Genomic DNA, 24,538 nt, shown 5'->3' with positions numbered 1-24,538 from the left:
AACATGGTGAAACCCCCGCCTCTACTAAAAATACAAAAATTAGCCGGGCGTGGTGGCAGGTGCCTGTAATCCTAGCTAATTGGGAGGCTGAGGAAGGAGAATTGCTTGAACTGGGAAGGCAGAGGTTGCAGTGAGCCAAGATCGTGCCACTGCACTCCAGTCTGGGTGGGAGAGAGAGACCCGGTCTCAAAAAATAAAATATCTGATACATCAGATGGTAGCTTTAAATGTGCTGGGGAGAGGCTGGGCACAGTGGTTGACATCTCTAATCCTCGCACTTTGGGAGGCCAAGGCTGGAGGGTGGCTTCAACCTCCCGGTTTTGAGTTTGAGACCAGCTTGGGCAACATAGTGATATCCCAGCTGTACAAAAAAATTCATCATGTTTCTTATTTATTTATATAGAGACAGAGTCTTGCTCTGTCGCCCAGGCTGGAGTGCAGTGGCGCCATCTCAACTCACTTTAACCTCTGCCTCCCAGCTGTAGGCAATTCTCCTGCCTCAGCCTCCTGATTAGCTGGGATTACAGGCGCCCGCCACACCTGGCTAAATCTTGTATTTTTTTAGTTGAGACCGGGTTTCACCATGTTGCCCAGGCTGGTCTCGAACTCCTGACCTCAGGTGGTCCACCCGCCTCGGCCTCCCAAAGTGCTGGGATTACAGGCCTGAGCCACCACACCGGCCTGTCCCTGTCCTTATTTGAGGTCTCTGTTCTTCCAGGGTTCTGGGCTGAGGCGCGCCCCCGCCTCCCCACGAGACTGCTGGTATCCCCGGGTAGGGCGCAGCTGGCCCTGGCAGGGCCCGGACACCTGGGGCCCGACTCACCCCTGCGCACTCACCTGGACACGGTGTCTCCTTCCCGGGCGGCTCGGGTTCCCGGATCCCCTTACCAGGGCGTCTCGGCTGTCGCGCCCTGGGCCGGGGGAGGGGAGGCTGCAGGAAGCCGCGGATCCGGCGGCGGCGGCGAGGGCCCGGTAGGTGGCCGAGCTTCTCCCGCCATGGAGAGCGCAGCAGCCCGCGAGGCCCGGGGAGCCGAGACCCCGCGCGCGCCCGCGCCCGCGCCCCCGCCCTCGCCCTCGCCCTCGGAGCCCCCGGCCGCACCCCGCGCCCGCCCGCGCCTGGTCTTCCGCACGCAGCTGGCGCACGGGAGCCCCACGGGCAAGATCGAGGGCTTCACCAACGTCCGCGAGCTGTACGCCAAGATCGCTGAGGCCTTCGGGATCGCACCCACTGAGGTAAGCCTCCCGGACACCCGCGCCCGAGGCCACCCGCGTAATGGGGTGAGGGGTGGGGAGAGCTTGGACCCTGGACGGGAGACCCCAGATCCCCAGATTCCACACGTCGGGGTGGCCGCGTAATCGCCGGATCTCAGAGAGACAGCCCTCAGGTCCCGGGGTGCCACACCCCCAGGGCCCCGCAAAAGATGGGCAGGTCTTAGGGCTAGGGGACCCCTAGATACTCCAGAAAATCCCCTGCGCAGACCTGGCTTGGAGCGGATCCCAGCAGCTCTCAGAAACGCGCCTCTGTGCTTCCTGAACATAGCTGGGGTCTGGGGTTCCAGGTGCCCCCCGCCTTAAAGGTGGGAAGTCTGAGGTCGCGGTGGGGTGGGGGTTGGAGGGGTCCTGGGCGTTTATCCAATCCAGGTTCGTTGGGTTTGCATCTCCCAGGGGGCGCTAGCAGATTAAACCTGGAGGTCTGGGGGCTGGAGGGCCGGGGGTCTGGACAGGGGACTCGACCTGCCGGAAGCCTCCTTCTCCCTCCTCTCCATTCTGGGGGTCCCATGCCCTGCCCTTTGCCATGGGCTAGGCTCCTGGTTGCTGGAGGCAGGGAGGGGCCTGCATAGACAGGGCGCTGCGTGGGGGACGCGTGTCCTAACTCCAGGCTCCCTCTCCCCCCGGGGGAAAGATCTTATTCTGCACCCTCAACAGCCACAAAGTGGACATGCAGAAGCTCCTAGGAGGTCAGATAGGCCTGGAGGACTTCATCTTCGCCCACGTGCGAGGCGAGACCAAGGAGGTGGAGGTCACTAAAACAGAGGACGCCCTGGGGCTGACCATCACGGACAACGGGGCCGGCTACGCCTTCATCAAGGTACCTGGGGGGAGGGCTGGACGGGTGGCTTCCTGGGGTCCAGCCACTGCCCCTCCTCTCCCCTCTAGGTCTATGTGGGTTCTGGGGATCCGGGGCGGGTGGCTGGTGTTGCCCGGCCAGTAGCTCTGGGTCCCCGCAGAGAATCAAGGAAGGCAGTATCATCAACCGGATCGAGGCGGTGTGCGTGGGAGACAGCATCGAAGCCATCAACGACCACTCCATCGTGGGCTGCCGCCACTACGAGGTGGCCAAGATGCTCCGGGAGCTTCCCAAGTCCCAGCCCTTCACCCTGAGGCTGGTGCAGCCCAAGAGGGCCTTCGGTGAGGCGGGCGGGAGCGCTTCCCAGATGAGTTCTACTGGTGCGTGGGGGGGAGGTGGGTCGGGGATGGGACGGGCTGGAAGGTTCTAGGTGCATCCGGTGCAGGCCGAGGACTTCTGGCAGGGTGTCAGAGACAGTAGGTCATTTCTATTAATAGACTGTCATGGAGTCAGTCTGTGGGGGAGGGAGGGGGGAAAGACTGGGTAAAGAGACTCCCCCAACCTGGGAGGAGGGGGCGTCCAGAACCACTCTGCAGCCCGGCTGGGAGCTTTTAAAGTAGCACTTTGAGGTCATGCTGCGTCCTAGAGAATGAGAATATGGTAATGGTTTCCTTTTTTTTTTTTTTTGAGACGGAGTTTCGCTCTTGTTACCCAGGCTGGAGTGCAATGGCGCGATCTCGGCTCACCGCAGCCTCCGCCTCCTGGGCTCAGGCAATTCTCCTGCCTCAGCCTCCTGAGTAGCTGGGATTACAGGCACGCGCCACCACGCCCAGCTAATGTTTTGTATATTTAGTAGAGACGGGGTTTCACCCTGTTGACCAGGATGGTCTGGATCTCTTGACCTCGTGATCCACCCGTCTCGGCCTCCCAAAGTGCTGGGATTACAGGCTTGAGCCACTGTGCCCGACCTGGGGTTAGTTCTACGCCTGCTCCATTACAGCGGCTCATCCTGGACTTGTGGTTTAGTTTGCTGGGGATGGGAAGAGCAGAATCTTGAATGGGTCTCTGGAGATTCGCCACACAGATATAAAGAGGACTTTGAAGGGGAGGAAGATTCTAGAAAGGCTCGGCTGGTGGCCTCCCAGGGTTTACAAAGATGTGGGTCCACTCAGAACTCATGGCCATCCGCTCACTGTTTTCTCAAGATATGATCGGCCAGAGAAGTCGGTCCAGCAAATGTCCCGTAGAGACGAAAGTGAGCAGCGGGAGGGAGACCCTGCGGCTTCGTTCTGGGGGGGCCGCCACGGTGGAGGAAGCGGTGAGTGAGGTGGGGGGGTTCTTCCAAGGCTTCTGCCCCCACAGCTCTGCCGCCGAGTCAGTGCGGCCTTAGACAAGACCTCACAGCCTCGGTTTCTCTGCCTGCAAAATGGGTCCTCGTTGAAAGATGAGGCAGTGATGTTGGTACCAGCACCACTGACTGGTGTGAGGGTCCAGCCCACTCTTCCCTCAGGGGTGGGGTCGGAGGGGGCTGGGCTCGAGGGATCCGAGGGTTTTCACCCCGACTTCCCGCCCTGGTGCCTCCAGCCCAGTGAGTTTGAGGAGGAGGCTTCTCGGAAGGTTGATGACCTGCTGGAAAGCTACATGGGCATTCGGGACCCCGAGCTGGGTAAGGGGCCAGGGTAAGCCGGGGGGCCCTGCGGGGGAGGGCGGCCCGTGGGAGGAGGCAGGGTCCCAGAGGGAAGTGCCCGCGCTGACCACCCCTCCGGCATGGCCCACAGCGTCCACCATGGTGGAGACGTCCAAGAAGACAGACAGTGCCCAGGAGTTTGCACGCCATTTAGACTCCGTCTTGGGCGAGTTCGCCTTCCCCGACGAGTTTGTGGTGGAGGTGTGGGCCGCCATTGGAGAGGCCAGGGAGGCCTGCGGCTAGCCTGCCCCGGGGGGCCCCAGCCCAGCCCCAGCCCGGAGCCCAGCCCCCTCCCCCAGCCCTGCTCCAGAACCCCGCCCAGCTTGGAGGCCAAGTTCCTTTCTAGAACCCAATCTAGTTGGGAGCCCCACCCCAGCTCCAGAACCCTGCCCTTCTCTAGAATCCAGCCTAGATCTGAGGCCAAGCTCTGTGCTAGCGTCCAGACCAGCTCTGAGACGAAGCCCAGCATGGAGACCAAGCCCTATTCTAGAGCCCAGGCCACCCCTGAGACAAAGCTCAGCTCTAGAACCCAGATGAGCTCTGAAACCATGCCCAGCTCTAGAACTCACATGAGTTCTGTGACCATGCCCAGCTCTAGAATCCAGATGAGTTCTGAGACCAAGCCCTGTTCTAAAACTCAGTTCGCCTCTGAGACCAAGCCCAGCTCTAGAACTCAGATGAGCTCTGAGACCAAGCCCAGCACTGACACCAACCCCTGTTCTAGAACTCAGACCAGCTCTGAGGCCAAGCCCAGCTCCAGAACCCAGATGAGCTCTGAGACCCAGCCCAGCTCTAGAACCCAGATGAGCTCTGAGGCCACACCCAGCTCTAGAACCCAGATGAGCTCTGAGACCCAGCCCAGCTCTAGAACCCAGATGAGCTCTGAGACCCGGCCCAGCTCTAGAACCCAGATGAGCTCTGAGGTCACACCCAGCTCTAGAACCCAGATGAGCTCTGAGGTCACACCCAGCTCTAGAACCCAGGTGAGCTCTGAGGTCACACCCAGCTCTAGAACCCAGGTGAGCTCTGAGGTCACACCCAGCCCTAGAACCCAGAAGAGCTCTGAGACCCAGCCCAGCTCTAGAACCCAGATGAGCTCTGAGGTCACACCCAGCTCTAGAACCCAGGTGAGCTCTGAGACCCAGCCCAGCTCTAGAACCCAGGTGAGCTCTGAGACCCAGCCCAGCTCTAGAACCCAGGTGAGCTCTGAGGTCACACCCAGCTCTAGAACCCAGATGAGCTCTGAGACCTGGCCTGGCTCTAGAACCCAGATGAGCTCTGAGGCCACACCCAGCTCTAGAACCCAGATGAGCTCTGAGACCCGGCCCAGCTCTAGAACCCAGATGAGCTCTGAGGCCACACCCAGCTCTGGAACCCAGATGAGTTCTGAGACTACACCCAGCTCTAGAACTCAGCTGAGCTCTAAGATCAAGCCCAACATTGAGACCAAGCCCTGTTCTAGAACTCAGGCCAGCCTTGAGACCAAGCCCAGCTCTAGAACCCAGAAGAGCTCTGAGACCAAGCCCTTCTCTACAACCCAGAATAACTCTCAGACCAAGCCCAGCTCTGAGACCAAGCCCTGTTCTAGAACTCAGACCGAGTCTGAGACCAAGCCCAGCTCCAAGACGAAGCTAAGCTCTGAAACCAAACCTGACTCCAAGCGCAAGCCCAGAACCCAGGTCCGCTCTGAGATGAAGCTCATCTCTAGAATCCAGCTGAGCCCTGACATCAAGCCGAGCTCTGGAATGCAGACAAATTTTAAGACCCAGGCCAGCTTGGAGACGAATCCCGGTTCCAGAATCCAGGCTAGCTCGGAAGCCAAGCCGTGCTGGAATACTCGAGCGGACTCTGGAACTCTGGACTCTCAGTCTAGCTCCAGAACCCCAGTTAATTTTGGAACCCATGTGAGATTCATGAAGCAGCCCACCTCCGGAACCCCAGCCAGCTCAGGATTCATAGACAGTTCCCAAATTGAACTGTATTCAAGAACTCATACCAGCTCAGAAACCCAGACCCATGCAGCTGCACGGTCCAGATTCCAACCCCAGCCCTGCTCTAAAACCCAGCTGCATGCAAGTACCCATCCCTTTCCTGCAGCCCCGTGCAGCTCCAGTGATGATTCCAGCTCTGAGACTGAGCCCAGCTCTAGAACCTCACCTAATGCTACAACCAGGTCCAACTCCAGGATTCAGACCAGCTCTGGAACGCTGTCCATCTCGGAAGCAGGGCCCAGCTCCAGCACACAGCTCGGTGCTGAGCCACGCTCTCCCGGCAGAACGCGGATCAGCTCTAGAATGCAGTTTGCTTCTGGGACTCAGACTAATTTCGAGGCCTGGCCAAGCTCCAGAGCTCAGCCCAGCCCAGGCACTGCAGCCAAGTCTAGAGCTCATCTCCGTTCTGCAGCACAGACTGGTTCTGAAATCCCAGCCAGCTCCAAAACACAGACAGGGGCTGAGATCCAGCCAAATTCTAGAATCCAGGTAAACTCTGGAGTCCAATCTAGTCCTGGGACCCAGGTCATTGCAGCAACAGAGTTACGCTCTGCGGCCCTGTCTCGTTCCGACAGCAGGCCCAGCTCCAGGATCCAGCGCTACCCAGGAGCTCAACCAACCTCCGGGACTCAACTCACCTCTAGAACCCTGCCAGGTTCTAGATACCAGCTCCAGACCACAACCCCAGACAGCTCTGGTATTCAACTGGACTTTGGGAAGCAGACCAGCTCTGGAAGTCAGCCTAGCTCTGGGACCCAGTTAAGTTCAAGAATTCAAGCCAGCTCTGGAAGTCAGCTTAGTTCTGGAACCCAGCTCAGTTCTAGAACCCACGTCAGTCCTGGGACTCAGTCCAGCTCTGAAACCCAGACCAGCTCGAGAATTCAGCCCGATCCTGGAGCCCACCTTGGCTCCAGAACCCAGACCAGCGCTGAGACCGGGCTCAGCTCAGAAACGCAGACGAGCTCCAGAATTCAGCCCAGCCCCGGAGCCCACCTTAGCTCTGGAACCCAGTCCAGCTCCAGCACTCATACCAGTTCAAGAATCTGGCTGAGCCCTAGAAATGGGCTCTGCTCACAGACCCCTGGCCTTGACCCTAGAATTCAGCTTGAGGCCCCTGCCCCAGCCCGACCTCAGCCCCCAGGCCCACCCCCCAGAGCCCCCCAGTCTCTGCCTCAGCCCCGTGATCAGGCCCATGGTACCCAGGTCAGCCCTGGCCCCGTTCCGGGCTCACCCCCAGCCTGCTACCTGGCCCCTCAGCCACAGCCCTCCTCAACCCCCCAGAAGCCAGCCCTCCCCCCAAAGCCTGAGCTGGGACCCCAGAAGTCCACCCTACCCACCATATCTGTCTCTCTTAGCCCCACCCCCAGGGCAGCCCTCCTGAGTTCCCTCCCTTCTGAGTCCCCAGCACTGGCTCCTGCCCCTTCCCCGACTCTGGGGGAACCAGGACCCCTCCATGACTACAGGGGGCTGTAGACTGGGGGTGACTCAGCCCTGGTTCCTGTCATTCCCATCCTCTCCTGTCCCTCTCAGCTGGTTCCCCCGGAAGCAGCAAGTGACCTTATATTCCCAGCAGGCAGTGGCGGGGGTGGGGGCGGGGTACGGTGGTGGAATCAGGGGCTTCGGTTTCAGCGGGCCTGGCTCACATCCAGGTCCTGGGAGGGAAGAGGAGGGAGGACACAGCATGCTCCACATGGACCCCGAGGCTCGTGGTGAATAAAGGCGCCTCCCATCTCTGCAGCCTGGTGTGCCATTTTGTGGGGAATTAGGGGAACGTGGAGATGGGGGGCTGGGGCTGCTGGCTGAAACTACGCTGAGCACCTCCTGACCACCTACTATGTACCAAGCATGTCATTAAGCACCACATGGGCATGAGCTTCCGTGCCTGCACACGAGGGGTGCTCCATGAAGACCCAGACGCTGGTCCTTTCTTTTTCCAATACAGACTCTCACTCCGTCACCCAGGCTGGAGGCAGGGCACAGTCTCAGCTCACTGCAACCTCCGCCTCCCGGGTTCAAGCGATTCTCCTGTCTCAGCCTCCCAAGTAGCTGGGATTACAGGCGTGCACCCCCACGCCTGGCTAATTTTTTGTATTTTTAGTAGAGGCGGGGTTTCACCATGTTGGCCAGGATGGTCTCGATCTCTTGACCTCGTGATCCGCTGGCCTCGGCCTCCCAAAGTGCTGGAATTACAGGCGTGAGCCACCGTGCCCAGCCCACCCACTTTTAATTCCTGGCCGGGCGCAGTGGGTCACTCCTGTAATCCCAGCACTTTGGGAGGCTGAGGCGGGCAGATCACGAGGTCAAGAGATCGAGACGGTGAAATCCCGTCTCTACTAAAAAATACAAAAATTAGCCGGGCCTGTAGTCCCCAACTACTTGGGAGGCTGAGGCAGGAGAATCGCTGAAACTGGGGAGGTGGCCGTTGCAGTGAGCCGAGATTGTACCAGTGCACTCCAGCCTGGTGACAGAGCAAGACCGTCTCAAACTAACTAAATAAAATATGTAGATTCAAGGGTGGTTTGAATGCAGATTCCAGGACTAACCTGTAGCCCTCCCGCTGCAGGTTCCTGGAAGAATTCTAGGCAGTGCCGCCCATCGGGTGACTAGGGAACACGCCATCTACAAGGGGAGGAGCAGCCACTTCCCCTCTGTCCCTCCGCAGCCTCCCCAGCCCTGCCCTCCTCTGCCCCGGGGGAGGTCCCGTGCACAAAACCCCAGAGACTGATGGCTTTTGGACCCAAAGGAAAATAAAACCAAAGACAGAGATATATTTTGGCAAGAGAAGGGGGTGTTCTGGACACAGGCTTCCCAGTTGGGGATTCAAAAGGAAGCAACTGTAACCCAGCGAGCAGGTCAAATTCAGGGTCACAGAGCAACGCAAGGCCGGGTGCGGTGGTGCACACCTGGGGTCCCAGCTGCTCGGGAGGCTGAGGCACAAGAATTGCTTGAACCCAGGAGGCGGAGGTTGCAGTGAGTTGAGATCGTGCCACTGCACTCCAGCCTGGGCCACAGAGTGAGACTCCATCTCCTAAAGAAAAAAAAAAAAGGGGGGCTGGGCATGGTGGCTCACACCTGTAATCCCAGCACTTTGGGAGGCCGAAGTGAGAGGATCACTGGAGGTCAGAAGTTCAAGACCAGCCTGGCCAACATGGCGAAACCCTGTCTCTACTAAAAATACAAAAATTAGCCGGCTGTGGTGGCGGGCACCTGTAATCCCAGGTACTTGGGAGGCTGAGGCAGAAGAATCGCTTGAACCTGGGAGGCAGAGGTTGCAGTGAGGGGAGATCACGCCACTGCACTCCAGCCTGGGTGACAGACCAAGACTCTGTCTCACAAAAAAACAGCAAGGCAAGACCCTCTGCCAATGTCCCCATGCCCTTCCTGGGGTTGGGAGGAGAGCAGAGGAGGGGTGGGAGCTCTGGGTGGGAAAAGGGGGACGAGGGAGGGAGAGATCTTGGTAAAAGGATCGGGGAGGGGTTGCGGGTCCCTGGTTTGGATTGGGGTCAGCCCCGAACCCTGCTGCTGCTGCCCACTGTCCATCCAGCACCCCCAGCTTTGAGACCCTCAGAACAGGCAGATGGGCCGTCGGAGGGGACCCAGGGCTCCTCGGGGATGCGCGGGAGGGGCGCTCCTTCCCGTTCCTACTGCAGCCGGGAGCCCTGCGTCAGCTGGGGCTGGAGGGATAGCGACCTGGGCCGGGTGCTGAGGCGAGGCTGCAGGCGCCGGATGACGGCGCGGCGGAACAGGATGTACACCCAGGGGTCCAGGATCTGGTTCCACGTGGCCACTCGCAGGTAGATGAGCAGCTCCTGCTCCGTGGCGCGGGACAGCTGCCCCGCAGGGCTCATGGCAGGCGGGCTCCGCAGCACCGTCTGGGCAATGAAGACCTGCAGAGGGCAAAGCTATCGGTCAGGACCCCGCCTGCAGCCCCACCGGCCCCGTGCCTGCCCAGCACCTTCTATCCCCTGAGTTCCAAGGTGCACTCTGTTTTTTAATTTGTTTTTCTTTGTATTTTATTTATTTATTTATTTATTTTTGAGACGGAGTTTCGCTTTTGTTACCCAGGCTGGAGTGCAATGGCGCGATCTCGGCTCACCGCAACCTCTGCCTCCTGGGTTCAAGCAATTCTCCTGCCTCCGGCTCCCGAGTAGCTGGAACTACAGGCGCGTGCCACCATGCCCAGCTAATTTTTGTATTTTTAGTAGAGACGGGGTTTCACCATGTTGACCAGGATGGTCTGGATCTCTTGACCTCGTGATCCACCCGCCTCGGCCTCCCATAGTGCTGGGGTTGCAGGCTTGAGCCACCGCGCCCGGTCTCTTTTTCTTTTTTTTAAGATGGGATGGCCGGGCGAGGTGGCTCAAGCCTGTTATCCCAGCACTATGGGAGGCCGAGGCGGGTGGATCACGAGGTCAAGAGATCCAGACCATCCTGGTCAACATGGTGAAACCCCGTCTCTACTAAAAATACAAAAAATTAGCTGGGCGTGGTGGCGCGTGCCTGTCATCCCAGCTACTCAGGAGGCTGAGGCAGGAGAATTGCCTGAACCCAGGAGGCGGAGGTTGCGGTGAGCCGAGATCACGCCATTGCACTCCAGCCTGGGTAACAAGAGCGGAACTGTCTCAAAAAAAAAAAAAAAAAAAAAGATGGGGTTTCACCATGTTGGTCGAGCTGGTCTTGAACTCCCGACCTCAGGTGATCCTCCCGCCTCGGCCCCCAGAGTGCTTGGATTACAGGCATGAGCCACCGTGCCCAGCCTTTTTAATATATAATTTAATTTTTAGACAGAGTCTGGCTCTGTCGCCCAGGCTGGAGTGCAGTGGTATGATCTCAGCTCACTGCAACCTCCGCCTCCCAGGTTCAAGTGATTCTTCTGTCTCAGCCTCCTGAGTAGCTGGGACTCCAGGTGCTTGCCAGCACGCCTGGCTAATGTTTGTATTTTTAGTAGAGACTGAGTTTCACCACGTTGGCCAGGCTGGTCTTGAACTCCTGACCTCAAGTGATCCGCCCACCTCAGGCTTCCAGAGTGCTGGGATTACAGGCGTGAGCCACCATGCCTGACCAGTGTGTACTCTGTTACTGCATTGCTGGGTGACCTCAGGCAAGTTGGGACCATAAATTAGCACACTCTTAGCTAGGCAGTGGGTCGCAGCTGTAATCCCAGGTCAGTGCAGGTCAGTGGGGAGGATCACTTGAGCCCAGGAGTTCAAGACCAGCTTGGGCAATATAGATCCCACGCCTACAAAAGGTAGAAATAAATAAAAAAGTTACCCGGGCATGGTCACACTCCAGCCTGGGTGACAGAGAAAGATCCTGTCTCAAAATAAATAAATAATATTTTCATTTTTATTTTATTTATTTTTTTGAGATGGAGTTTTGCTCTTGTCACCCAGGCTGGAGTGCAGTGTTGTGATCTCGGCTCACTGCAGCCTCCACCTCCCGGGTTCAAGCGATTCTCCTGCCTCAGCCTCCCGAGTAGCTGGGATGACAGGTACCCGCCAGCACGCCCAGCTAATTTTTTTTGTATTTTTAGGAGAGATGGGGTTTCTCTATGTTGGCCAGGCTGGTCTCAAACTCCTGACCTCAGGTGATCTGCCCACCTTGGCCTCCCAGAGTGCTGAGGTTACCGGTGTGAGCCTAAAATTTTTTTTTTTTTGAGATGGAGTTTTGCTCGTTACCCAGGCTGGAGTGCAATGGCGCGATCTCGGCTCACCGCAACCTCCGCCTCCTGGGTTCAGGCAATCCTCCTGCCTCAGCCTCCTGAATAGCTGGGCCTACAGGCACGCGCCACCATGCCCAGCTAATTTTTTGTATTTTTAGTAGAGACGGGGTTTCACCATTTTGACCAGGATGGTCTTGAGCTCTTGACCTCATGATCCACCCGCCTCGGCCTCCCAAAGTGCTGGGATTACAGGCTTGAGCCACCGCGCCCGGCCTGAGCCTAAAATTTTTAAACGATAAAAATTATATTTATCTATAGATCAGGATTGATGGGAAAATTTTTTAAGTTATATTTTAAAATAAATATTTAAAATAAGAATGCCATTTACAAATTATAATATATAATAAAATTATTGTTCATAATTATGTTGCCTGTTATTGATATATATATCATACAATTAGGTAATTAACATTTACATTATATTAAAATAATTTGTTCAAGACCGGCCTGACCGACGTGGTGAAACGCCGTCTCTACTAAAATATACAAAAATTAGTCGGGTGTGGTGGCAGGCGCCTGTAATCCCAGCTACGTGGGAGGCTGAGGCAAAACTACGTCTCAGAATAAAATAACATGAAATAAATTTATACATATACTTTTTTTTTTGAGATGGAGTTTGGCTCTGTCACCCAGGCCGCAGTGCAGTGGTGCGATCTCAGCTCACTGCAACCCCTGCCTCCCAGGTTCAAGTAATCCTCCCACCTGAGTCTCCTGAGCAGCTGGGATTACAGGTGCCCACCACCACGCCCAGCTAACTCTTTGCATTTTTTTTTTTTTTTTTTTTTTTTGAGACGGAGTTTCGCTCTTGTTACCCAGGCTGGAGTGCAATGGCGCAATCTCGGCTCACCGCAACCTCCGCCTCCTGGGTTCAAGCAATTCTCCTGCCTCAGCCTCCTGAGTAGCTGGGATTACAGGCATGTGCCACCATGCCCAGCTAATTTTTTGTATTTTTAGTAGAGACGGGGTTTCACCATGTTGACCAGGATGGTCTCGATCTCTTGACCTCGTGATCCACCCGCCTCGGCCTCCCAAAGTGCTGGGATTACAGGCTTGAGCCATGCATTTTTAATAGAGATGGTGTTTCACCATTTTGGCCAAGCTGGTCTCGAACTCCTGGCCTCAAGTGATCCACCTGCCTCGGCCTCCCAAAGTGTTGGGATTAGAGGAGTGAGCCACCGCGCCCGGCCAAAATAATTTATATTACATTAGAATGCATTGCTATATTAAAACCATTTCCAGGCCGGGCGCAGTGGCTCAAGCCTGTAACCCCAGCACTTTGGGAGGCCGAGGCGGGTGGATCACGAGGTCAAGAGATCAAGACCATCTTGGTCAACATGGTGAAACCCTGTCTCTACTAAAAATACAAAACATTAGCTGGGCATGGTGGTGTGTGCCTGTAATCCCAGCTACTCAGGAGGCTGAGGCAGGAGAATTGCCTGAACCCAGGAGGCGGAGGTTGCGGTGAGCCGAGATCGCGCCATTGCACTCCAGCCTGGGTAACAAGAGCGAAACTCCGTCTCAAAAAAATTAAATAAATAAAATAAATAAAGAAAATCATTTCCTGAGCACCTACTGTATGCTGGGTGAAGCTGAGGACAGAACAGTGGCCAAGAGAGTCCCAGGACACACCGTCATAGGCTCACAGTCCGGTCAGGAGATGGACACCCGGCCCAGGGGTTACAGCATGGGGCAGGCAAGCTGTGACGGGAAAGTAGGGTCAGAGCCCCGAGGAGGTTCCTGACCCAGCCTGCGGAAGTCACTGAAGGGCAAATGGGAGTGGGCCAGGTTTGTCTGCAGGAAGTGCCTGTGAGAATGTTCTTCATAGGGCAATAGGGAGCCATGGGAGGGTTTAGAGTAAGGGTTGACCCATGGGCCAAATCCAGCCTGACACTTGCTTTGGGTTTTTGCTTTTCTGGTTTTGTTTTGTTTTGTTTTGTTTCTTTTTCTTTCTTTCTTTTTTCTTTTTTCTGAGATGGAGTCTTGCTCTGTCGCCCGGGCTGGAGTGCAGTGGCACAATCTCGGCCCGCTGCAACCTCCACCTCCCGGGCTCAAGCAATTCTCATCCCTCAGCCTCCCGAGTAGCTGGGACTACAGGCGCCTGCCACCACGCTCACACAAAAAACCACCAAAATTTTTGTATGGTTTTTACCATGTTGGCCAGGCTGGTCTTGAACTCCTGACCTTGGGTGATCTGCCTGCCTCAGCCTCTCAGAGTGCTGGGATTACAAGTGTGAGCCACTGTGCCTGGCCTGTTGGGTTTTTTTCTAGGAATGTCTTTCCATGTTTAAATGCTTAGAGGAAAAAAAAATAGAGGCAAAAATTGAGTGACGTAAAAACGACATGAAATTCAAATGTCAGCATCCAACCATCAGTAACGTTTTATTGGCTGCAGCCACGCCCACTCATTTATGTGTTTCCTGTGGCGGCTTTCAGGTGTGTGTGTGTGTGTGTATGTCTGTGTTTGTGTGTGCGTCTGTGTGTGTGTGTGTGTGTGTGACAGTCTTGCTCTTGTTACCCAGGCTGGAGTGCAATGGCGCGATCTCGGCTCACCACAACCTCCGCCTCCCGGGTTCAGGCAATTCTCCTGCCTCAGCCTCCTGAGTAGCTGGGATTACAGGCACACGCCACCATGCCCAGCTAATTTTTTGTATTTTTAGTAGAGACGGGGTTTCACCATGTTGACCAGGATGGTCTCGATCTCTTGACCTCGTGATCCACCCGCCTCGGCCTCCCAAAGTGCTGGGATTACAGGCGTGAGCCACCGCGCCCGGCTTTATTTTTTTTTTTTTTCTTTTGAGACAGGGTCTCACTCTGTTGCCTGGGCTGGAATACAGTGGTGCGATCACAGCTCACTGCAGCCTGGATCTCTAGGCTCCAGGGATCCTCCTGCCTTGACCTCTCAAGGTGCTGGGATTACAGGCACCTGCCACTGTGTCTGGCTAATTTTTGCTTTTTTTTTTTTTTTTTTTTTGAGACGGAGTTTCGCTCTTGTTACCCAGGCTAGAGTGCAATGGCGCGATCTCGGCTCACCACAACCTCCGCCTCCTGGGTTCAGGCAATTCTCCTGCCTCAGCCTCCTGAGTAGCTGGGATTACAGGCACGTGCCACCATGCCTAGCTAATGTTTTGTATTTTTAGTAGAGACGGGGTTTCACCATGTTGACCAGGATGGTCTCGATCTCTCGACCTCGTGATCCACCCGCCTTGGTCTCCCAAAGTGCTGGGATTACAGGCTTGAGCCACTGCGCCAGGCCAATTTTTGTCTTTTTAGTAGAGATGGGGTTTCACCATGTTGGCCAGGCTGGTCTCGGACTCCTGGCCTCAAGCGATCCTCCCGCCTTGGCCTCCCAAAGTGCTGAGATTACAGGTGTGAGCCACCGAGCCTGGCCCATCACCAGGATTTATATCCACGCTGGGTGACCGGAGGCCCGGTCAGGGGGGTAGCAGGACCCCGCAGGGCCTCGCCACTCACCAGCAGGGGCAGCCAACACACGCTGGCCACCACCATGATCCCCAGGAGCTGGGCCATCATCTCCACCTCGCTGTCCCGGGGGCGCTGCTGGGCCGCCTCCTGCCCGTGGTAGACATGGCACAGGGTGGCCACGCTGACCGTGTTCAACACGAAGGACAGTCCGACCGAGAGGCCGCCCAGCATGGCGAAGAGCAGCCCGAACACCACGTCCCCGGGCTCGGCGCCCAGCGTTAGGAAGCACCAGGAGCCCGGGTACTGCACGGTGTAGCGGCCCACGCCCAGCAGGGGCAGCAGGCCCAGTACCAGCGCGGCCGCCCACACCAGCCCCACGGTGGCCCAGGCGCGGCGCTGCGAGGTGACCGCCGGGCGCGAGAAGGGCCGGGTGATGCCCAGGTAGCGCTCCGAGGCCATGGTGGCCCCCAGCAGCAGCGGGCACAGGCCGAAGAAGACCATGACGACGCCCATGAAGCCGCAGAGACGGCAGCTGGGGTCCAGGGTGTGCCACTCCAGGAGGGCGGCGTGCTGCGACACCACGATGATGCCGGTCACCAGCAGCCCCAGGAAGTCGGTGAGGACGAGGCCGCAGAGGAAGGTGAGGAAGGAGGAGCGCGGGTGTGAGCCCCCCTGCCGCGCGCCCGCCAGCACACTCAGGGCCAGCAGGTTGGAGGTCAGGCCCACCACGCAGAAGGAGGCGGCAAACCAGGGCGAGGCGATCAGCTGCCGCTCCTCCAGGGTGATGTTTGTGGGCCGGAAACACGGCCCCAGGGAACTGCCGTTGGGCCACATGGCTCCGGAGCCCTGCGGGATCAGTCACCACGCCATCAGGCCGAGGCTGCAGACGGGGCTAGCTGGCACTGGTTCAGGCACACCACACCTGAGAGGCAAGAGAAAGAAGATTTGCTTGTAATTCTGCCTTTCAGTTTAAGTAGCTCTGGTGAACTCCTATACAACCTTCAATGCCCCAACTCAAATATCCCTTCCTTGTTTTTGGTTGTTTTTGAGACAGAGTCTTGCTCTGTCACCCAGGCTGGAGTGCCATGGTGCCATCAAGGCTCACTGTAGCCTCAACCTCTGGACCCACATGATCCTTCCATCTCAGCCTCCCAAATAGCTGGGACTACAGGCATGGACCACTCTACCTGGCTGATTTCTTTTCTTTTTTTTTTTTTTTTGAGACGGAGTTTCACCCTTGTTACCCAGGCTGGAGTGCAATGGCGCGATCTCAGCTCACCGCAACCTCCGCCTCCTGGGTTCAGGCAATTCTCCTGCCTCAGCCTCCTGAGTAGCTGGGATTACAGGCACACGCCACCTTGCCCAGCTAATTTTTTGTATTTTTTTAGTAGAGACGGGGTTTCACCATGTTGACCAGGATGGTCTCGATCTCTTGACCGTGTGATCCACCTGCCTTGGCCTCCCGAAGTGCTGGGATTACAGGCGTGAGCCACCGCGCCCGGCCTACCTGGCTGATTTCTTATTTTCATTTTTTGGTAGAAACGGAGTGGGGTGGTGTCTCCCTGTGTTGCCCAGGCTGGTCTTGAACTCCTGAGCTCAAGTGATCCTCCTGCCTCAACCACCCAAAGTGCTGGGATTACAGGTGGGCTGCACCACCATGCTTAGCTAAATTTTTATTTTTATTTTTTGTAAAAACAGGGTCTCACTATGTCTCCCAGGCTGGTCTTGAACTCCTGGCCCCAGATATTGCCTCCTTCAGGAAGCCTTTCCCGACTTAGCTCCGTCTCCACCCAGAGAGTATTCTCACTGTTCCTGCGATGAGGTCCACCACTGTGCTCTTACTACCTCTGGACTTGTCAAGGGTAAAGACCAAGGCCATGTTTTCCGGGGTCCCTGGAGGACACCAGGAAGTATTTGTGGGTCCCAGAGATGGGCTGAGGAGCCCTAGATTCGAACTCTAGCCCTGGTGCTCATTATGTGACCTCAGGCAAGTGACTGCGACGCTCTGTGCCTCAGTTTCCCCATTAGTCACCTATCAAAGCCCTGGGCAGATCGCGGACACCGGAACACATTTCAGCCATTGTGAAACAGAAATTCTGACACTGGCTGGGTATGGTGGCTCAAGCCTCCACAGTAGGCTAAGGCAGGAGGATCACCTGAGCCCAGGAGTTCAAGACCAGCCTGGGCAATGTAGCAAGACCCCGTCTCTACAAATAATACAAAAATTAGCCTGGCATCATGTGTGTCTATGGTCCTAGCTATTCGGGAGGCTGAGGTGGGAGGATCGCTTGAGCCCGGGAGGTCGAGGCTGCAGTGAGCTGTGATCGCGCCACTGCACTCCAGCCTGGGAGACAGAGCGAGACCCTGTCCAGTGTCAGGAGGGAGGGTGGGTAGACAGCAGCTGGCCAAGAGTCTCTGGTTCTCACCGGGGCTCTGAGGTCAACTTCGAGTCACAATGTGTGGTGAATGTTAGGTGTGAGTGGCCCAAGCTCGTTGGCATTTTAGGGGGACCCAGGGGATCTTTTGTCCCCACATGTGAGAAATGTGTGGATTCCTTTTTCTCCTTTTTTTTTTTTTTTTTTTTGAGACAAGAGTCTCACACCGTCGCCAGGCGCCAGGCTGGAGTGCAATAGCGCCATCTCGGCTCACTGCAACCTCCGCCTCCCGGTTCAAGCCATTCTCCTGCCTCAGCCTCCCGAGTAGCTGGGACTATAGGTGTGCACCGCCACGCCCAGCTAATTTTTGTATTTTTTTTAGTAGAGACGGGGTTTCACCATGTTGGCCAGGATGGTCTCGATCTCTTCACCTCGTGATCCACCCGCCTCGGCCTCCCAAAGTGCTGGGATTACAGGCGTGAGCCACCGCGCCTACCCCAATTTTTGTATTTTTTTTTTTTTTTTTTTAAAAGACGGGGTTTCACCATGTTGGTGAGGCTGGTCTTGAACTCCCAACCTCAGGTGATCCACCCGCCTCAGCCTCCCAAAGTGCTGGGATTACAGGCGGGAGCTATCGCACACAGCCTTTTTTTCTCCATTTTCGTGGTGTCACTTTTATAATAAGAAATAGACCCTGAAATCCAGTTCTATTCTGGGAACAGAAAACACAGCTTCTTTGGAGTGAGGTTCCCCAGGGACAGGCTGTAGACAGCGGTGGGAGGAGACCGGTTCCCCGGTGTGGGGCTCATGCCCAGCCACCCTACACAACAAAATCGGACCCAGTCCTGGTGCGGTGGCTCACACTCTCATCCCGGCACTTTGGGAGGCCAAAGTGGGTGGATCACTTGAGGTGAGGAGTTTGAGACCAGCCTGGCCAACATAATGAGATCCCATCTTTTTTTTTTTTTTTTTTTTGAGACGGAGTTTCGCTCTGTTACCCAGGCTGGAGTGCAATGGCGCGATCTCGGCTCACCGCAACCTCCGCCTCTTGGGTTCAGGCAATTCTCCTGCCTCAGCCTCCCGAGTAGCTGGGATTACAGGCACGCGCCACCATGCCCAGCTAATTTTTCGTATTTTTAGTAGAGACGGGGTTTCACCATGTTGACCAGGATGGTCTCGATCTCTTGACCTCGTGATCCACCCGCCTCGGCCTCCCAAAGTGCTGGGATTACAGGCTTGAGCCACCGCGCCCGGCCGGAGATCCCATCTTTGAAAAAAAAAAAAAAAAAAAAAGCATCTGGCTGTAGTGGCATTTGCCTGTCATCCCAGGGACTCGGGAGGCTGAGGTTGGAGGATCGCTTGAGCCCCGATGTCAAGGCCGTAGTGAGCTATGATTGTGCCGCTGCACTCCTGTCTCAAAAAAACACAAACCCAAAAAACAAAAAACGGGGCCAGATGTGATGAGTAAAGTAAAACTAAAGTACGATGCTTCAAAATCCAGCTCCAGCCAAGTGGAGTGGCTCACACCGGTAATCCCAGCACTTCGGGAGGTCAAGGTGGGAGGATCATCCGAGGTCAGGCGTTCAAAACCAGTCTGGCCAACATGCTGAAACCTCATCTTGACTAAAAATACAAAAAGTAGCCGGGCGTGGTGGCAGGTGCCTGTAACCCCAGGTACTCGGGAGGCTGAGGCAGGAGAATCGCTTGAACCTGGGAGGCAGAGGTTGCAGTGAGCCGAGATGGTGCCACCGCACTCCAGCCTGGCGACAGAGCGTGACTCCATCTCATGAAAGAAAGAAAGAAAGAAAGAAAGAAAAAACAAGACAAAAAACCCAAACCAGCTCCCGACACCCCACGGAGGATGTCAAAGTCCAGAGAGCGGTGACTGGGTGTAAAGTCACCCAGGAGGCCAGGATGTAACCTGGGTCTCCTGCCTGTCGCCCTGGCACACCCCCAAGTTATCCTTGGGCAGGAGAGAGGCTACACCAGAGGGGACCAGGTGGGCAAAGGTGGGGGAAGGGGACTGTTTTCGAGATGGAGGTTCCAGGCAGTTAAGGCTCAAAAAGGTCCTATGAGTGCCAGGTGCGGTGGTTCACACCCAGCACTTTGGGAGGCCAAGGTGGGCGGATACCTGAGGTCAGGAGTTCGAGACCAGCCTTACCAACGTGGCAAATCCCCGTCTCTACCAAAAAATATATATACACAAAAATCAGCCGGGTGTGGTGGTGCGCGCCTGTGATCCCAGCTACTCCGGAGGCTGAGGCAGGAGAATCTGCTGAACCTGGGAGGTGGAGGTTACAGTGAGCTGACATGGCGCCGCTGCACTCCAGCCTGGGCAACAAGAGCAAAATTCCATCTCAGAAAAAAGTAAATAAATAAATAAAAACCAAAAAGGTCCCATTAGGATCCTCATTTTGCAGATGGAGAAACTGAGGCAGGGAGAGGTTAAGTAGCTTGTCTAAGGTCGTGACACCTGGCTGGAGTGGATCTGAGATTTTACTTATTTTTTTATTTCTTAGAGGTGGAGTCTGGCTCTGTGGCTCAGGCTGGAGTGCAGTGGCACAGTCTCGGTTCACTGCGGCCTCGACCTCCTGGGATCCAGCCATCCTCCTGCCTTGGCCTCCACAAGTGCTGGGACTACAGGTGCGAGCTACCGTGCCCCGCCTGGCATTTTCTTAAAAGTTGGTCAGACTAGATTGGACGCCTGGCTTTGCTGTATGTCCTCTCATTGACCTTGGATTTGGCATGTTTCTGCTGTAAACCTCAGTTTCTCTTCCTGTAAAATGGGACTGATGTGGCTCACGCCTGTAATCCCAGCACTTTGGGAGGCTGAGGCCGGCGGATCACCTGAGGTTGGGGGTTTGAGATCAGCCTGACCAACATGGAGAACCCCGTTTCTACTAAAAATACAAATATTAGCTGGACGTGGTGGTGCACACCTGTAATCTCAGCTACTTGGGAGGCTGAGGCAGGAGAATCGTTTGAACCCAGAGGCTGAGGCAGGAGAACTGCCTGAACCTGAGAGGCAGAGGTTGTGGTGAGCTGTGATTTCGCCACCGCACTCCGGATTGGGTGACAAGAGCGAAACCCAAAAACAACAAAGAAAAGCGTTCTGGTGATGGGAATGAGGTTGCCCACGTGCAGTGCTCAGCACACCACAGTCACGCTCAGTGCACGCTGGCCCAGAGGCCCCTGGCTTGCGGGGTCGCAGGGTTCACGCGTCCGGAGCGGCCAGATGGGTGTCTGTGGCCCAGATGCTGGGCTTGGCTACGCTTTATCCAGACTCATAAATTACACAGCTCCTGACAGCGGCATTGAGCTCCCTTCCGGGGTGGCCAGCTAAGGCCACTGCCGCCTTGGTGGGAGGCGGGGCTTCCAGAGGGGAAACTGAGGCCTGGAGCGCCGATGAGGCGGTGTGGGGGGTGCTCCTCGCGGCCTCTGGCAATCATCGCCCTCCACCCCGTGCTGCTTTGCCGCCTGGGATTGGGATTTCCCCTGGACAGGGCGGTCCTCCCTTGAGAGCTGGTACGTGTTTCTGAACATTCCTGGGACGTCAGCTGTCCCTGCGGCCACCGCCCCGGCCACAGCCTCTGCCCGGAGTAGCCTCCAGTCCCTGCTGGGTCTCATGGTCTCCTTGACCACACTGCACTCTACTCACTGGAGGTCACACACCTCTCTCTGCTGGGCGCAAAGGCTCTTGGCCCCGGGAGTCTGGAAACTGATACTGAGTCCTTCTGGCCATAGATGGCGGTTTCCAGTCCCCCCGCCTCCACTCCCCATGCTGGGTTCAGGTGAGAGCAACTGTCTCAGGTTCTCCAGGCAAGGAGGCCGACAGGGGACCTGACAGCCTCCCTTCCCTCCCACGTTGGCCAGGAGGGGTGGCAGGGCCCCCACGAAGCAGGGGACTACAGCAGCACTATGCGGTTTTGGGAAAATGACGGTCCCTGTGTCTGGGGGGAGGTGTGGACCCAAGAGCCCTCTTCCACGCTGAGTAAGTCCAGAATTTTGCAGCCTGAGAACCGAGCTCTGGCCCAGGGTTCTGGAATTCTAACGAGCTTCCAGTTCTGGAATCCAGGAGGCCTCACTATTCTAGAATCCCCAGAGGCTGATGTTCTGTAACTCTGATGGGAGTTTGGCTGGGTCCCGGGTTCCAGAAATCTCAGCCCTAGCTCCTGGCTGCTTTCTGGAAGGCAGATGGTGAGTTCTCTGTCCCCGGATGCCGCCCCTGCCAGGGGACCCGCCATGCCTGCGGGGAGTGGGACGGGAGGGCTCTGTCACTGTTTCCTGAGGCCTGGGTGCTAGGCTGGGCGTGGGCACCCGGCCTGGCTCACCCATGCGTGGCTGCCAGCTTGTCCTCCATCCTCAAAGCCCCGCCCTCCTCCTCCCCCCCACTGGAGCGTGTCCCCTCAGCATCCATCCATTTCTCAGCAAGTCCCCTCTCCTCACCCCCCACCCTGCCGGCGGGCACTGCCTGCCTGTCCCACGGCCTGGCCCGCCCCAGCCCCCGCTACACAGGCTTGGAGGCCCTAGTCTGCGATCTGCCACTGCCAGGCTGGGGCTCCACCTTGCCGGGCCTCAGTTTCCCCACTCTGTGCAATGGGGTGAGATTCCGATCCCCACGCACGCTTAGCCCAGGCCTGCCTGGCTCTCACCTCTGCAGGGCGCCTGCGCTGACCTCACAGCTCACCTCCCTGCAGGGTGCCCAGGCAGCCGGGCAGGAGCCCCGAGCCTCCCTGTCACCCCGGTCGGCCTCAGACCTTGAATCCACAGGGTTCTTCTGGGCCTGAAACGTCAGGGGCCAGGCCAGACCCTCCCATGCCTGCTGTGGGTGTGAAGGCCCTGAGCGTGGACCCCGCACCGCCGGGGCAGACACACTCCACACCCTGCGGGGCCCACCGCCCTTCACCACAGAGCTCCGTTTCCGGGAACATTTCCTGTTTGTGACACCAACAGGGTCCCCAGTCCAGAGGGTGCAGGGCGGGGGCTTCCCAGCCAGCCAGGCCACCCTGTGAGCCTCGGTTTCCCCATCTCTCCAGTGGGCACGCCCCCAGGGAGCACGCAGGGAGCCTTCTTCACACAGGGGCCTGCAGGGGGCTGGGGGGCGGGACCCAGGCTGGGCAGCTGGTGGCTGATGGACCACGGGTTACGGTGATTCCAACGACATGAACCTCAGGCCGCCGCACCAAAGACACACAGACAGCCAGACGTGCACACACACAGACACACACAGACACAGACACAGACACACAGACACACAGACACACACATATTCACAGCCCCCCCCCACACATACAGACACACACAGACACACACACACAGACACACAGACACACACAGATACACACAGCCACACATACACATTCACAGACACACACACAGACACACATTCACAGACACACACACAGACACACATACACACACACAGAGACACAGACACAGACACACACAGATGCACACACACACACACACAGCCACACACACACGGTCACAGACACAGCCAGACACACGCAGACACACATACACACACACAGAGACACACAGACACACACAGATGCACACACACACACACAGCCACACACACAGAGTCAGACACAGCCAGACACACACAGACACACATACACACACACAGAGACACACAGACACACACAGATGCACACACACACACACAGCCATACACACACAGACACAGCCAGACACACGCAGACACACATACACACACACAGAGACACACAGACACACACAGATGCACACACATACACGCACAGCCACACACACAGCCAGACACACACAGACACACACAGAAACACACACAGAGAAACACACAGACACAGCCAGACACAGACACACACACAGACACACACAGACACATTCACAGACAGCCACACACAGACCCAGACACACACGCAGACACACACACAGACACGGGCAGAAATGTGACACACAAAAACACACAGACACACAGGCAGAAACAACAGATGCACAGACATACACACACACACAGAAAGACACACAGATGAACACAATGGTAAACAGTCACAGACTCTGAGGCAGAAACAAACGAACACACGGTCACACACACACAGCCACCAGACAGGCAGACACAGACACACAACCAGAGCTACGCGCGGTTCCCTCCCCAACACAAGGTTCAGCTGCGCAGACCACTCACTCCCCGCCACACCCAGGGCCCGGCCCCCTCCCCGGCTGCAGGCCCCCGCCCATTCACAGCCAAGTGGCCCCACAGAGACCACAGAGCCCCCCTCACAGAATCGGCCTGGGCGGCACCCAGACCCAGCCGCCTGGGCGCCCGGTGCAGGCCTGGGGCACCGTGCCACCCGCTGGACCACACAGGGGACACCTGGCACCTGGCGGCTGTCACGGCGGGCCTTGGCACACACCCACAGCAGGGCAGGGCCAGCGCCGGATGCGCCCGGCAGCCCGGCTCACACCAGAGCGGCGCGTCCCGTCCGGAGCGCGGAGCCGCGGGGCCCCCTCACCTGCGGAGACTCCCTTGCTCTGCGGGGCCCCCACCTGGCTGGGTCCTGCGCGCAGGGGGTCCCGGCGCCGTCCGGAGCTGAGCAGGCAGATCTGCGGGCGCCCAGGCTGGGGCCAGGCGCGGGGACGGGCGGAGGGAGGGGAAAGCCAGGCTTCTGTGGGGCCTTCCGGGGAAACTGAGTCACGGCCAGGGGCGGGCCCGGCAGAGGACCCTGGCGCTGGCGCGTCGCCGCGGGACGCAGATGGAGGGCGTGGTGGCACAGGACGCCCGGGGGGCGCGGCCTGGAGGGGTCCGCGGGGGCTAAGCCGAGCCGGGGCGGGTGGGGGCCGCGGGCAGCCCGCAGCTGTCTCTCCGCCCTGTCTCTCTGCGTCCTGTCTCTCTTTGTCTCTCGCTGTCTCTCATCGGCCCCGCCCACCCCATGCTGGCCACGCCCCTCGGGTCCGGGCCTGGCTGACTTGGGCTCAGTGGGTGCCCCCAGCACGCCGGGACACCCCGCGGCCTCCTGGGGAAGGCAGCACTCGTTGGGACCCCTCCGGGCCGCAGGTGGCAGGGATGCGGTGGCCCAAGTGGGGGTGGCAGGGGCGCCTCCTTGGGAGCCTCAGCCCCTCCAGCCGCCGGCCGCCCTGCCAGGCCTCTTCCCGGCGCTCCCGCTGCCAGACCCGCATTATTCACCATCTGGGCAGCACCCAAGGCCTGGAGGGGGCGGGGCAGGTCCCGACGGATGGGCTCCCCGGGGCGCCCAGACCCCAAAACTGCAAGCCAGTTCACTGTGTGCA

The 24,538-nt window shown here is 57.4% G+C and overlaps 2 protein-coding genes across 3 annotated transcripts; one reads left to right on the top strand and one right to left on the bottom strand.

The window, feature by feature from the left end:
- Positions 1–968: 968 nt before the first annotated feature.
- GIPC3 (GIPC PDZ domain containing family member 3) lies at positions 969–7,355 on the top strand. 2 transcript variants are annotated; one of them, XM_074384804.1, is made up of 6 exons: positions 969–1,233; positions 1,904–2,089; positions 2,229–2,409; positions 3,274–3,386; positions 3,653–3,747; positions 3,847–7,355. In XM_074384804.1, the coding sequence occupies exons 1-6, from the start codon at positions 997–999 to the stop codon at positions 7,217–7,219; spliced, it is 4,185 nt and encodes a 1,394-aa protein (XP_074240905.1). In that variant the 5' UTR covers positions 969–996; the 3' UTR covers positions 7,220–7,355. The 2 variants fall into 2 exon arrangements, with proteins under 2 accessions (XP_074240905.1, XP_039322641.2); XM_039466707.2 differs by having other exon boundaries at positions 3,653–3,734; positions 3,847–4,056.
- A 1,960-nt stretch (positions 7,356–9,315) lies between these two features.
- Positions 9,316–24,140, bottom strand: TBXA2R (thromboxane A2 receptor). Its single transcript, XM_039466398.2, has 3 exons — positions 23,764–24,140; positions 14,940–15,813; positions 9,316–9,633 (listed from the first exon to the last, which is right to left on the bottom strand). The coding sequence occupies exons 2-3, from the start codon at positions 15,723–15,725 to the stop codon at positions 9,388–9,390; spliced, it is 1,032 nt and encodes a 343-aa protein (XP_039322332.1). The 5' UTR covers positions 15,726–15,813; positions 23,764–24,140; the 3' UTR covers positions 9,316–9,387.
- Positions 24,141–24,538: the final 398 nt, after the last annotated feature.

The sequence above is a fragment of the Saimiri boliviensis genome, chromosome 14, assembly GCF_048565385.1.
Source record: "Saimiri boliviensis isolate mSaiBol1 chromosome 14, mSaiBol1.pri, whole genome shotgun sequence".
Lineage (NCBI taxonomy): Eukaryota > Metazoa > Chordata > Mammalia > Primates > Cebidae > Saimiri > Saimiri boliviensis.
This window is presented reverse-complemented; position numbering and strand designations above follow the sequence as displayed.

Bases quoted from the DNA above. Each gene is read 5' to 3' on its own strand.
- TBXA2R (XM_039466398.2), bottom strand. From the start codon at position 15,725: ATGTGGCCCAACGGCAGTTCCCTGGGGCCGTGTTTCCGGCCCACAAAC. The intron at 9,634-14,939 runs GTGAGTGGCGAG...TGCCCTCTGCAG, and splicing joins TGTGTTGGCTGCCCCTGCTG to GTCTTCATTGCCCAGACGGT.
- GIPC3 (XM_074384804.1), top strand. From the start codon at position 997: ATGGAGAGCGCAGCAGCCCGCGAGGCCCGGGGAGCCGAGACCCCGCGC. The intron at 2,090-2,228 runs GTACCTGGGGGG...GGGTCCCCGCAG, and splicing joins CCGGCTACGCCTTCATCAAG to AGAATCAAGGAAGGCAGTAT. The intron at 3,387-3,652 runs GTGAGTGAGGTG...TGGTGCCTCCAG, and splicing joins CCGCCACGGTGGAGGAAGCG to CCCAGTGAGTTTGAGGAGGA.